This window comes from Pelecanus crispus, chromosome 3 (genome assembly GCF_030463565.1).
Source record: "Pelecanus crispus isolate bPelCri1 chromosome 3, bPelCri1.pri, whole genome shotgun sequence".
NCBI lineage: Eukaryota > Metazoa > Chordata > Aves > Pelecaniformes > Pelecanidae > Pelecanus > Pelecanus crispus.
Genome location: NC_134645.1, coordinates 105,427,835 through 105,442,318, shown reverse-complemented (window position 1 = coordinate 105,442,318; position 14,484 = coordinate 105,427,835). Strand labels below are relative to the sequence as shown.

Below are 14,484 nucleotides of genomic sequence, written 5' to 3'. Positions count from 1 at the left end.
TTGCAGCATTAACCTTAGAATCATAGAATCATAGAATCATTTAGGTTGGAAAAGACCTTTAAGATTATCTAGTCCAACCATTAACCACTGCCAAGTCCACCACTAAACCGTGTCCCTAAGCGCCACATCTACATGTCTTTTAAATATCTCCAGGCACGGGGACTCAACCACTTTCCTGGGCAGCCTGTTCCAATTCTTGATAACCATTCTGGAGAAGAAATTTTTCCTGATATCCAATCTAAACCTCCCCTGGTGCAACTTGAGGCCATTTCCTCTTGTCCTATCGCTTGTTACTTGGGAGAAGAGACCAACACTCACCTCACTACAACCTCCTTTCAGGTAGCTGTAGAGAGTGATAAGGTCTCCCCTCAGCCTCCTCTTCTCCAGGCTAAACAACCTCAGGTCCTTCAGCCGCTCCTCATAAGATTTGTGCTCCAGACCCTCCACGAGCTTTGTTGCCCTTCTCTGGACACCTTCAGGTGCTTTGCAGTCTCTTGCAATCCCCAGGCAGTGCTGCATGTATGCTCCCTCTACAGCTTGTGGGGCCATGTTTAAAGGAAAGGATGCAAGCGCCTCCCACCATGCTTCGCACCGTATGGATGGGAGCCACTTCAGTGTGGAGGACGAGTCATTTGGTTAGCACAGAGCTGTGCTGTACTTATTAAATTAAGTGACGCATTACACAATTAGCTTGAGCTTTGCACAGCTGCTGACCCAGACTGGCTCAGGTCTCCCAAGCTCAGGAGCTTAAGCAGGGGTCACCCGGATCTATCTGCAGTAATGACCCAAGAAGGTTATCACCCCAAAGTCATGACAGGGAGCTGCCTCCGGGAGCCATCAGGAAAAGCCAGCTGTAGAAAAGAGCCTAAACCCTGGCCCTTAAAAGTTGGAAGCGTCTGACGTTGGGCCACAGGGAAGCAGCTTGCCTTGTTCAGCATTCTCAGCTGTGACTCTTTCCAAATTTAGGCCTCTAAACTAGATATCAGTTTCTTACGAGAATGAGACTATAAAAACTGCCATGCTGGATCAACCAGAGTCCCATCTTGTCCAGCGTCCTGTCTCAGGCTGTGGCTGAGAGCTGACACCTAGAGAAAAGTGTGAGAAAGGGGCAAGCATTATGAATTGAACTTGGATCTCTTCATTTGCAGGAGAATTATAATACCTTATCATTAGGCACAGAGTATATGAGTGAGTTTCTCCTAATGAAAGTCTTTCATGTTGTTTAACTAATTGAATACTCACTGGGCCAGACTGGAGAACCTAAATTGTCCTCTTCATTCCCATGTCCTGATGATCAGCTAGTCCTTAGCTGCTTCTGCATTGCCCTAAATATTAATTATTTACATGGATGTTTTTGTAGAATTTCTATGTATTTTTAAATTAATCCACCTGTGCCACTTCATACTAAATTAGTTTTTGTTGGTATTTTAAGTATTTTTGTTTCTAAGTGTTCTTATTATGAGCTTTTTTCTTGAATGATTCAGTTTTCCTCAGAAAATTTTAAGAAACTTTTAATGGTTCTTAAAATATTCTTCATTCTGAACAGAATTTAGTTGAGTGTTTGAAAATCTTTTACATTTAATAGCAAGAATTAACAACAAACTAACATTTGGTGGCTTTTTTGTGCATGGTCTTTTGCTGCTACATGGGTAAACTGCATTCTTTGGATATTCCTCAAAAATTCTGTGCCTTTTATTTTAGTTTAGATTTCACTTTTCATTAATCATATTGTTATTTTATAACGAAAAAAAAAAATGTCTGTGCATAGAACCAGCACTCACTAGGCTCCCAGAAGGTGTGTGTTTGATAACTTCGTTAGCAGACATTGTGTGGGTGCTGCAAAAGCTCAAACTCAATCTGAATAGAGAAGAGACATGAAGCCTTACCAGAGGGGTTATCTTGCCAATCAGTTGCTATGAGGGATACAGTGTACAAAAATTCTTACCCAGAATATACTTTCTAAGTGTGTATTGTATACTAGTTGTTTTAAAGTGGTGACAAACAAGGAAAAAAAAAAAAAAAAAAAGCTAAATATATTAGAAGTGATGCAGAATTCAATGCTGCTGACTAAGAAACCCTCCAAAAGAGTTTTTCATGATGTTTCAGGCTTGTTTTACCAGATATGAGAGGTCACATGATTGCAAGTGCTCATTAACACATTCAGATGAGTTATGCCTTGTTAGTGGAGACACATTCTTATGCTGCCCAGGGAAGAAGTAAAGGTAGGCTATTTAAATAAACCCATTTTCTTCACGGTCATTTTTTTATTTTGCAGTTGCAGATGTCCAACAGCCCATAGATGGTTGGTTCACTATCTGTACCTCCACTGACAGATAATAACCTTTTAAAATAGACTCACAATCATGTGCACATGCTCCAAGAGAGATAAGCTGAGTTTGGAATGAGAAAAGCAACTTCTGCAGTGTGCCACTTAGGTAATTATGAGGGCTGAAACAAACTGATCATTTAGAATTTGATCCTTTGATGTGATACGGCATAATTCTTGTGGGACCCTGCCTTTAATTAGTCTTTATGGAGTGAAGTATATTTTTAAGTAGGCAGGTGCAAACGTATCACAGCACATTTTATTTTTGTTTTTACATGATCTCGAAAACTTCATAAAAACTGACTCAAAGTCTAAATTTTTCCCAGGTAACCATTAAAAACTCTAGAGTTTAATGCGACCAAGGCCTAATTTGTTTTAATAGGACAAGTATATAGTCTACTGACATAGCTATTTGCAAAAGCAAATCCCAAATTCTTGACACTTCACCTCCACCCACAGAGCATTCTCCTGTCTTTCATTTTACAAACACACATACACAGACACACACTTTCTACAGAATGCATGCCAAAAGCTTCTTAATCCCAAATGCTCTAAAGAATGTTTGAGGTTCTAGTAAATCAGAGGGAAAGTGTAATGAAAAAGAAATAGTTTGTGCCCTATGTAGCAGCCAAGGAGCTCTGAAGCAGACCTGATTTTGTTTTTGTAGCAGAAATCCTCTGTGTAAGCCCTTTTTGCTGTCAAATTCTGCCAAGAACAGCTATGGGCCAGTGCAGCCTTAAATCTTGTGTTTATTTACCATTAGTAAGAAGCCAAACAAAAATGCCTGCCAATTACTTCAAATCTATCTGTGACCATGTGTGTTCCTCAAATGCATTGTTTTGGAAGAAGAATAAAGGCTGATGACAGCCCTTCAGTCCAGACCCGTCATCTGCAGCCTTCTGGCTTGTTTGTGAACTTCAGGTGCTGCAGTGGGTCTTGGCTGCTCACTGGCGAAAGGCAGGTACCAGAGAGTGCTGCAGAGCAAAAGGTGTCCTCTCAAAGTTGCCTAAAGCTCCTTGCTCGCTCCTCAAATCCTTCACCCAGGGCCTTAACTTCAGGATTTTTGTGCTGATTGCTTCCCCGACCCCGAGAGGTCGTATCACCATTATAATGCTCAATGACTGGGTTTGACATTTCTGGCTAGGAAAAAAAACTTTATCTGAAGGAAAGTTTCAACCTTTGGCAATTTGTTTTCTGATGCTAATGGAGGAAGACATCTTTCAAAGCTTATGCTGAAAACACGTCTGAGAAAGAGACATCTGAAAATAGCCTGGTAGCTGGGCCATTCACCAGTGTTGTAGGAAAGCTGGGGTAGTTTCCATCTTGTCCTTCAGAGAGGCATATTCAAAAGCAATTCAGTCTCTCTGTCTTGGTGTTTCCACTAGTCAGTCCATCCTGGATTCAAGGAACCTTCCAGTTGAAAAGTGAGTAAAAGCAAATATGTTCTGCTAAAAGATTTTTTTCAAGCAAACTGGCTTTTTTATGTGGAAGAAAATACTTAAATGAAAAATTCCTGGTCCACTTCAACAGTGCAAAGGAGATGAGATTTCCTATGTATAATGGCAATATAGAGTCAGCCGAGGCAATACTACATGCAACAAACACAGCATTTGACGACTTCTACGGAAATTAAAGGCAACCTTTTAAATGAATGAAATTTTACCAGCTACTAGTATATTCGGTAATGTGCTACAAGGATCTTTTCTGGGAAGTAGAGGAAAAATAAGTACTTGGTACAAGAGGGCTTTTGAGTTACTTCCAAAAATAACTCGTTTCATTTCCTTAACATTCAAACTCTTCTCTGTGCCAATTTCTATCTAGTTAACAAACAAGACCTAATAGGCAGGGCAGATGCAAAATCAGAGACTGGAGCTGTAAGACATGTACCACATTAGGTAACGACTTTTTTGGTAAAATGCATGTCATTTATTACACTTCCTTTAAAAGTCAGAGAACAAGCATTTCAGAGAAGAGGACAGATCCTGTGGGCACATCTGCCTTGTGCTTTTCTTGAGTGCCTGAGCTCTCCTGTTGACCTGTAGTCTCTGCTATAATCAAAACCTCAGCTGGATAATGTTGGCAAGACTGAGCTCCTAATCACTTTCCTCCTGAAGAAACATCTGTAGTCAGTAGGATCATAAAATCTAACAGCATGAAAAAGACAGAATTTGACAGAAATACTATAGCAAAGCCCTTTTCTTAAAAACTAAGTTAAGACAATTTTAAAATAACCTGACTCTTTAGTACGAAGCATGCATAAATACAGTTGTATTGGGTTGACAATACGTTGCTGTTAAGATGTTCTTAATGCATGACTTACAGTTTTAGGGTTTTCAAAAGTTTTCTTTTTTTTTTTTTTAGTTTGAGACTAGGTATGCTTCTGTATTATGTAAACCTGTGAAGCTGTTCAGAAGACATTGATTGTGAAGCTTTCAGATTTCATGATGCCTTGTGCATACAGATGTGAGAGCTTTATTAAAAATGCTTGCAATTTCTTAATATTGTTCACAGGTATTATATACTCTCTGGGATAAAGAATCCTAGCAAGAGTTATTTGCTGAAACATAAGGAGGAGTTTTAAGTCCAAATCTGTTTATTATCTGTAAATCTTCTAACTTGTCGAAACATTGGGTGAAAAAGTAAGACATGAGTTATAGGGTCTTTCCTGTTGAATTTAAATGAAAGATATATATTTGATGTCTGGTTTAATGATCCCTGCTCTTGGAAATTAAAACTTTGACTAATATCTCAAAACAACAAACTGATAACTGAAACATTTTTTAACTTTTATATTAACTTCCTAATTTATATAATTGGAATTCCAATCTTCATTTCCACCTAAAACAGGTTTTTCAGGAGATGGATGAAAAATAGGAAGCAATCTCTGTTGGTAGCAAATTGTGCATATATATTATTTTCCAGAGTTTTGAAGTTGACTCTAACTCAGAGTTAAGTGTCTCTTTGAAATAATGTACATTGTTATAGTTGGGAGCATGATGATAAATGGTACTGCTCTGTTACTAGTAATGGCAGAAATAATATTTAATTGACATCCAAGACATATTTCTTCCCTTTTCAAAGCTAAGACAAAGTTCAGAAATCGCATCCATTTTCACTCAGCTCTCAGGTAACATTTTGACTTATTTCAGATAACTCTCAGCAAAGAATGGTCCAAAGTGATAAAAAAAAATCAGCATTTCTTCTGAAGTCTTGCAGGACTCTTCTCAATCCAGACATTTCAGAACATTGAAGTAAGCAAGCAACGTTCTCCCTGAGTCTGGCAGCTCTGCTCTTTAGGAGACTGCAGAGTCATCTGCCACTAAGGCAAAAGGAGCAAAAGTCTCTTTGAAAGGGTACAGAATTTTGGAATCTAAATCTTATAGTTTGAAGCAGAGGGTATGTGTCTTTAGGTAATAAAAAACATAGCACAATATAACCTTGACTTAAGAACACTCAACATTATCAAAATGCTAAACTGCTGGACAGGAGGAGATAAAGAATACATCTCATGTGGCATATGTTAGTTACGTCACTTAACCCACAACTTGAGGGTAACCAGTTCTCCCTGGTGATGAAGGTAGTTTAAGGATCTATATCGAATATACTGGAATTACTGTCAGGGTCAGCCTTGATTGTACTGATTTTATTTTGTGTTATTATAGGAAATATGGGCTTTGAAATATTTTAAGGTGATAAAAATGTTTATAAAATCTCTGTAGTTCTGGCAATAAACTAATTCAGTTGCTTCTTTAATCTGAAGCTACAATTATTACATCCATGCCTTCCTCCAACTGCTTACAATGAAGATGCAACATGAAAGTACAAATACGTAGGAATCAAGCACTTAATCTACATTCTTTGTTACTACATGCAAAAGTGTTTTCCGTTGCATTGTCACCTATATTCTTATAGTGGGAACTTCTGAAGAAAATCTTGGTAGGAAGTAAATGACAATGTGCAGATTTTTGTTTATTAAAATTCAGTCATCTGCCCTTTTTATAATACTGTGATCCTTTTGGTTGGTTCATAGTATCTATAGAGATAGCATTATTTACACATTTTCAGGTGAAAGTCTAAAGTATTCTTTATAACATGGACAGGGTTTTGCTTAAATTTGGAAGACTCTGCTTTAGAAGCCTGACATTAGTAGCATACTTGGCCATGAAGCCAAACTTAAATAATTTCACTGTGTTTGCTCACTTTTCTAGAAGTCTGCTTCAGATGTTGTAAACTCTGCCATAACTTAAAGGTAAATTGCAAACTGGAAATGAAGAGGAGAGTGACTGAGAGAAATGTAGGTGATAAGAGATTAGTAAGGACAACATAAAAAGAGGAAGGAAAGAATCACTGGTCAGTAGATGTGTTAATTGACTCTGAAATATAAGAGCAAGAGCATAAGGCTAGAAAGAAGGAAAACCTGATTTTGAAAGTAAACAACATCATTTATATCTCTCTTCTGGCAGGAATATGACTTGCAAGGCAAAACCAGAACTTGATTTAGGTAAAGATGGCCATCTGAATGGGATAGTCCTAGTTATGAAGACCTGCTTGGCTGGACTCGAATGGGAGCTTTGGTAGATGCCATATGTCTTCCCTATGTACAGAAAGCAGAGAGGTAAGAGCTGCCTTAAGTTAAGGCTGGCACATGCCAATTAGACGTTACCTTCACCAAAACTAGTCAAATAAAGTCATGTGGATGTAGGATGCCTGGGAACATATGGCGAAGAAGTTGTGCAGGGCCACGCAGGAAGCCTGAGGCAAAGTATAGATTTCAGTTTGCAAGCTGCCTGGATTTGTTGGGTAAAGAAATTATGCTTGTTCTTGGTACAAAATGTACAGTCTGCTGTGGAAAATCTACTCCTATTCTTTCTCCTACACTCTAAAATATCTGTGGAATGGTACATGACTGTATTTAGCTGAATGATTATGCCAGAGTGCAAAACTCAAAATGTTTTTTTTTGATGAGACAAAGTCAAGTTTGTAAAATGACAATTCTTCAAACAAACACTTTTGTTGGAAAAAATGAAACTAAAATTACTTCATTGGAACAAGTGTAGCTATTCTTCCAAATAGATAGTTGTATGCAAATGACCCTGGCACTGTTAAACATATAGTATTCTTGACATCTGGGAAAGCTCAAGTTAAATGTTTAAAGACAGCTGCTTTTTAATGATTAGCAGAGAAGAAAACGATATCCTAAGTGTATCATCCTGCCCTCCTGTGAACGTACAGAAGAAACCAACAGCCATTCAGTTTTACCTTTTTGTTTGTTAGTAGCTGAGTGCCAGAATAATTACTCTTTGTAACCAGCATTCTTCCTGGGCCCACACAGACCTACTCAAAAATAGCTTATTAAAAGGACCTCTGAAAATCCTTGCTGAGAAGGGGAAAATATGACCTCTTCTTCAGTTTTGTCACACACATCTCTTCACTGCGTTTTTATGTTCATTTTTTATTTATCTCCCAACTCTACATACTCCAGACAGCAGCCTGGGGAAAGAGGCATCTGAATTATCAGCCTGCTGAGTTTTATTAGCAGAGGACAGGTAAGAATGCTTGTAGATGGGCTTGTATCGATTATTTGTTAAATGGTGCGGCTTTTGATGGGAAGCCTATTGCTGGTTATACAGGGTGAAATAATCCATTTCTTAATGATTAACATACCAACTGCCTCTTCCTATGGTTGCTAAAAAGCTGAAAATTAAGCATCTGATATTTCAAAAATACTCTGTGTATCCCTAATGTACCATCAATGAGAACTCTGTTCTCTTCCTTATGGAAAGGAGCTGAGGGATCTGGGCTAGCTGGTATTATAAGAATTTCACTGCTGTCTGCTGGAATGGCAGCAGAAAAAAAATGACAGCAGATAAACTAGAAGTCCTTGGTCTGGTTAAATAAGAGTGGATAAAGACTAAGGTTTTAATTTGCATTTCATGAAATCTGTGAAAGCATCTCTTTAAAATGCGTTTTTCTGATTGATCAAAAACCTAATAAATCCAGATGCCAGATGGCTTTTTGGATCTTGAAAATCGTATTTGAGAGTATGCCATGATCAATTAGTGAGACAACTCTAAAGCATGAAAGATGTGCTGTTATCTGTCATTGATATGTGGGTGCCAGGTGCATAGCCTTTGAAAATTCAAGCTGTACAGCTCTATGTGTTTCTTTACATCTTTTGGATCCCTGCTCCAAAAATACAGCTCCTTAGGAAGACAAATGCCCAGACACAAGATGTAGCAGTTTGAGAAAGGAGGTATCTATTGAAAATGTCATGCTTCAGAGATTTAAAAGAAATAAACCCGAAAGTTTTATAATAATAATGGAAGAGTCTGAACACAGGAGACAACCTGATAGAATCTGTGCTGCCAAGAGCAAATCTTATCAACCTTTTCTTTCCTGCTGTCAGATCAATTATTTTTAAATGAAAAGTTACTTTCTAATTAAACCCAACTTGGCCAAAATGTTTTAACACTCAACCCCCCTTAGTTTTTACAGTTTTCAAAAATGAAAATACTTTTTAAGAACTAACCTGAAAAAGCTATCAAAACATTAAACATACTTTTAACATTGTTTAGCTGAAAACAGACAGAAGTAATTAAAGAAGGAATTGAGAGGAAAAGGAAACTTTTAGGGAACCAGAAGCAATCAAAATGAATGAGAAGACAGCTGTCAGTGGAGAGCGTATGTATATGGTATCTACAGGATGTGTGTGAGCACCAGCATCTCTCTGCTTTTTGGTGTTTCGGTGAGAGCAGGTGGACCTGGTTGGTTGTATCTGGGGGCAGCAGGTAATGACAGGAGCTGTTAACCGGAGACAGAGAGAACGGGCACGTTCAAGTCACCCAGAGGCAGCTGAAGTCTCTGGATGGGAAGAGACCTCCTGGTGTTTGAAACTGTCTTGTATCCTCTCCTGGAAAGAGGTGTTTTTCTTTGCTGAAAGTGCTGGAAGTGAGAATGAATTTGAGCCTGAACCTGTGGTCCTTCAGGTTTGAGGAGAACTTTTTTAGAGTAAGTTCTACAATACCAGGTGACCGTGGTATAAAGGGCCATGGTTGTAATTTCTTGCTGTCAGACTTGAATGATAGGGGCATTCACACTCTGTGTTGAAGTGTTTTGAGTAGGGTTATACCTGGGGAAACACAGAGAGACTGCCAGTGCTGTTGCATACACCAAAATGCTGTAAAGCCCTCTTGCTAACAGCAGGTTTGCAGTGAAGCACTGAGAGGCCCGATATCCATCACATCCTGGTCAGAGTCCATGAGGGTTTTCACCCGCAACTGTTAACCTAGAGCTGTTTAAAGAATAACTCAGCTGCTAAAGTGAGGCTGTACCAGTTGTGCATAAACAAAGCAGGAAGGCAGTGCTTCAAAAACTGAGCAGGAAAGTTGCACAAGTGGGAAATACTCAATCTCATCTACTATGTCCAAATCACTACCAAGCCTCAAGGGTGTGGTGAAAGACCAGATACCTTGTGCAACTTATGTGAGCTAGAGAAACACACATAGAGATGCAAAAATTTGTAGTTAATCTAACTGAAGTATCAGCAGTCTAATCACAGAGTTATAATGTTGTTAATTCCCTTTTCCCTGGCAGGGGGTCACGCTGGAGGAGGCACTCATCACAACCAATATTTATCAGAACATTTTTTATTAGCCAAGCTATTATCATTAATAGAATGAGGCTGTTCTTATTAACAGCGGTAACTATTCACATGATGCATTTAGTTACTCATGCAGGTGTGTCATACCCTCATGCACTAACTCATAGCTACCCAGCTGGAGCCACAGCTGGGAAGGCAACCCTTCGTGCAGAAGCAGAAGGTTCTACTGCTATGCCTTTGGCTTCTAGGTGAGTGGTCAGAAAGTTATGTTAGGGGCCTCTTGTTTCTTTGTTTGTATGTATAATCCCGCGGTCTTTGTCCATGTATAGCAACTATGGCCTTCGTGGATGGGGTTCAACTTGTTCACTGCTGATGCCAGCATGTCCTGGTGGTCTTGGGCAAATTGGGCTGACTCTTGGTATTCTGAATTTATCATTTCTTGTGTATTCAACTGGACCACTAATCTCCTGCATTCATCAGTTTAGAAAAGACTTTCATGCACTACCTCTCATACTTACCCTTTCTGCAATCTACTCTTAGCATGTCCTCATTGTACTGTTCATACAAATGCACACAAATTCACATGTACACGGGGCTTATATGATAATTACTAGTCCAGCTACAGAGATACTCACACATAAAGCCCAAATGTTCCAATCGTTACAGCTCATTCTCAATAATTATACAGTTAAAACTGACGTAGACAAACTTTCTCATTTCTACCACTTCCTTTTCTCTGTGCATTGTGATGGAAGCTGCCAGCATCTCCAGGTGTTTGCAGGGAGGTGTATGATGTTGATTGTAGGGCTTACTTCCCCTGCAATTCTAGCCCACTTGGTTATTTTGTGATGTTTGCTAACAGTTCACTTCCTTGTTCTTTCTTCATTGGCCAGCAAATTCTATGTTATATCTAAATTTTATGGTGTTTGATATGTTTTACATATGCCGGACACTGGTTCCTTGCTTCCTCCGTTATCCTTAATATCAGCACACAAGGTTGCATTCCTGTAATGAGTAATAACTGATTATTAATGGTTTGTGCTTGTAGCCCTAGGGCCCCTATCCTATACTTGCACTTTCGAGGCACTTTCTGCTATTATCTTGTGATTGTACTTTTGGAGGCACCTGTTAAAATCCCCTGGTTTTCTTCAACAGCCTTCAAGCTACGGTTTCATGATAACATGACATATGTTTTATTAGCACATATATATCCTTTTTCTGGAGTCACTCAATAGTTAGTTCACTGTCAAAAATAATGGTTCATTAGAAGACACACGCAGAGAAATGTATAGACACAGATGTGATGCTGGGCACCACTTACTCCCAAAATGTATTGCTTGCAACAATATCACTGGTGTGCTACCAAACTTGCTTTGCAATGTATCTTTGAAAGGAGAACTGCTGAGGTGCTCATCTGTGGTGGCAGCACCATGTGGGCTTGATCCTCGGGCGGTGGTATGGGCAGGACTGGCAGTGCTCAGTGGTGTGGTGGCAAAACCTCACCTCATGTGAGCCTCAGCTCCAGGGGGTGGGAGCTGGTCTGGTTGAAATGCCCCTGGCCCTCAACCACTCAGACATCTTGAGAAACCAAAGGGCAAATGGCTGATGCATGCTACTGTAAAAGTGAAGTTCCTTGACTGATCTCTTGGCTCTGACAGTTGTAAGAAGGGTTTTATTTCTATTCCCGGTACTTGATTTGAAAATTACACCTACTTACTGATAGGTGCAGCTTTTGGAAAAAGAAAATGAGGGGAATTATGTCATACACATTAATGGGACTGTGCTCCAAGACTGCTGCGAGGATGACAGCAGCATTCTAGGACTCTCTTGCAGGGCTGAAATTGCAAGAAACTTTTACAGCTAAAAGAATAAATTCAGGTTAAATTTCAATTTCTCACTGAATAATTGAGATGGAGTTGTTCAAAAAAGGACTGGAAAACTGGGATCTGTTGTGCCTCACTGCTGTTATTGTGACTAAGCAGTCTGCAGCCTTTTTGTTAGGCAGAAGTATCATGACATTGTATAAGCATATATTATGTATATCATGTGTGTGAATGTCTCTGTGTATACACTAGTATGGGTATCCTATGTACAAACTCGTAAGTCCTATGACCTTGTAGGGACCTAAGTTTAGGTGTAGATATTTTTATGTATCTACAGGCACTGCACTTGGTCTGAAGTCTCCCATTTCCCAGGGAGTCTTCTGACCGCTAACATATTTGATAAGCAGTCCATGTGCATGCTAGACAGCACCAGCGTTTTGTTTTTTTAATTTTCTTTTGCCATCAGCCTTCAAACTTTTTCAGTCTACTTTTGCCAGTCCTTGACTGCCTTTTATGCAAGACCAGATGGCAAAGCCTGGCCATACTACAAAAAAACCTGTGCAAAATCAGCCGCAATTTTTCTGGGTCATTTTGATTGATCCGCACAGTAAAATGAATGCAGAACAGACAGAAGGAAACGGTGATTACCTGCTGAGGGAGTAGCTGGAGGCGGTCTGGGTGTGGGACTGCCTAGCTGGAGGTGTGTGCATGGGTGATGGACTAGAGCAGCTTGGGATGTTACAGCAGAGGTGTTTTCAGCTTGCAAAATGTTGCTTCCTAGGAGGTTTAGGAGACTGGAGCAATTAAGAGCTTTAAGAGTGTCAGTGGTCCTAAAATATGATTTAGAGACCAAAGTCACTTTAGGGTCTAATATTTTACAACCATTTTGTCAAACTGCATTTAATTAAATCAATTGAACATAACCCAGAAGGTATTTTACTCCCCCTTTGCAAAGGATGAAATTAAAGGTTATCTTTACTTACTTTTCACCATGCTTAGCTACATATGTGTAGACCAGTATAAAAGAGCAATTACAGTTGTATAAAGCCTACTGGGATGAAGAGCTAATTAAAATTATTGTTGAAAAGAAACACTTCAGCTGAATGAGCTCTTGCATTTTGAATAATAGATTACAATTTTATACTATTATTCATTTGCTCTTTCTACTGCTTTACACACATTAATTTTCAAAATATATTTGTCTGCATGTGCGTTTTAGTGTGTCCTGCTGTACTGAAAGAAGCAAAAGTGATTTGCTGAAGGTGGTACAATGGGCACATCACAGGGCTTGGGGAAGTTCCTGGACCACAGCTGTTGGTAGGAATTTTGGCACAAATTTCAGCTGTGCTGTAATTTCATCCTGGCCTTTTGGAGTGGATTTAGCTTTTCCCCTGAAGTTTCACACATATAAAGTTGGTTTTCAGATGTTCATCTGCTGCTGTTTGTAAAAGGTTTTAGATAAGCCAGAGCTCATATTGCACAATAATCAGCTAATCCGTATTAGGTTAGTGTGATAGCTATAAGAAGTCAGGATATGAAGATATGCTGAATTTTCCTACATCTCATTAACTGACATTTAATCTGTAGTAGACTAGCCTTGTCGCCTGTCTCGAGGAGGAGACAATGGCTCTTCTGTGGTTTGATTTTAGTCTGAACACAGAAGAGTTTAAGGAGAGGTTACACAACCCAGGCCATGTTTTCGGATGGCCCCTCTCCCTGGCTGGGTGAGCTGCTTTAGCTGTGCTCTGTGTGTTAGAGCTATATTTATCACGCAGGAATTATGGGCATGTGAATGTGTGCTCTGACCAAAACAGCGCGTCAGTCAATGTGTTTCTCTGGTATGATGAACATGCTTGTTATTTTGCTATTATTTATGCACCCATTTCCTTTTCTGTGCTTTAAACAAATAAACAAACAGCCTCAAAAGGAAGTACGTGATATTTTAAAAGTGGGGGTTTCTGAGGGTGTCATTTTATTAGTGAAATGGCTTACATTAGCAAATCAGTGGAAGAAGTGGTAATGTGAACCAGCATATTGAATTTCACTTTAGCAATCTGTATTCTAGAAGGAGATCCCGGGAAGCAATCACTGACAATGGGACCTCAATTTAAATTACAAAATAGGCAGTATGCTGAATATATATAAGGCTTGCGAGAGATTAAATAGAAGTGTTCATTTGTCTTCATAAAGTAACCGAGACAATAAAAATGTGCTCTACACATTAAGGACTGTAGAAGCTGTGTTAATGAAAACCATAATTAATATAATTTAAGTTACTATCCCTGGGGCAGTTGTAAATTGATGGTATTAAATATACAACAAACCTGTTTGTAAATTGATGACATAGGAAGTCATGGAAGTCATCTAGAGTAAGTTTCTCTTTTTGAAGTTATTCGGCGATGTATTATGTGGCAGCCTATAGCCCCCAATGGATATTCAAAGGTTATTTATATTAAACTCTGTAATTTATATTCTTCAAGAAGTAACATGAAAGGATGCAATTAAAACCAATCAATTATTTCATTGTGCATAAAGTTGATTATATAATATAAACCAGAATTCATTAGTATTAACTTGAATAGACATCACATATGGTATTTTTCTGCTGCCATAACTCTATTGATTCAAATGAATTACAGCAGCAGGGAATATATGACATTGAATTCCTTCTGCTGTTGCTATTGGGTATAGAGAAAAGATGATAATCTGTAAGAAAATTTCACTTATATATTTAT

At 38.9% G+C, this 14,484-nt stretch overlaps 1 protein-coding gene across 1 annotated transcript in view; it reads left to right on the top strand.

Moving 5' to 3' along the window:
* The first annotated feature begins 7,719 nt into the window (after positions 1-7,719).
* Positions 7,720-14,484, top strand: part of MLIP (muscular LMNA interacting protein) — a 71,152-nt gene continuing 64,387 nt past the window's right edge. Inside the window, 1 exon segment of the mRNA XM_075707734.1 lies at positions 7,720-7,872. Within this exon segment, the coding sequence (XP_075563849.1) occupies positions 7,720-7,872 (153 nt within the window).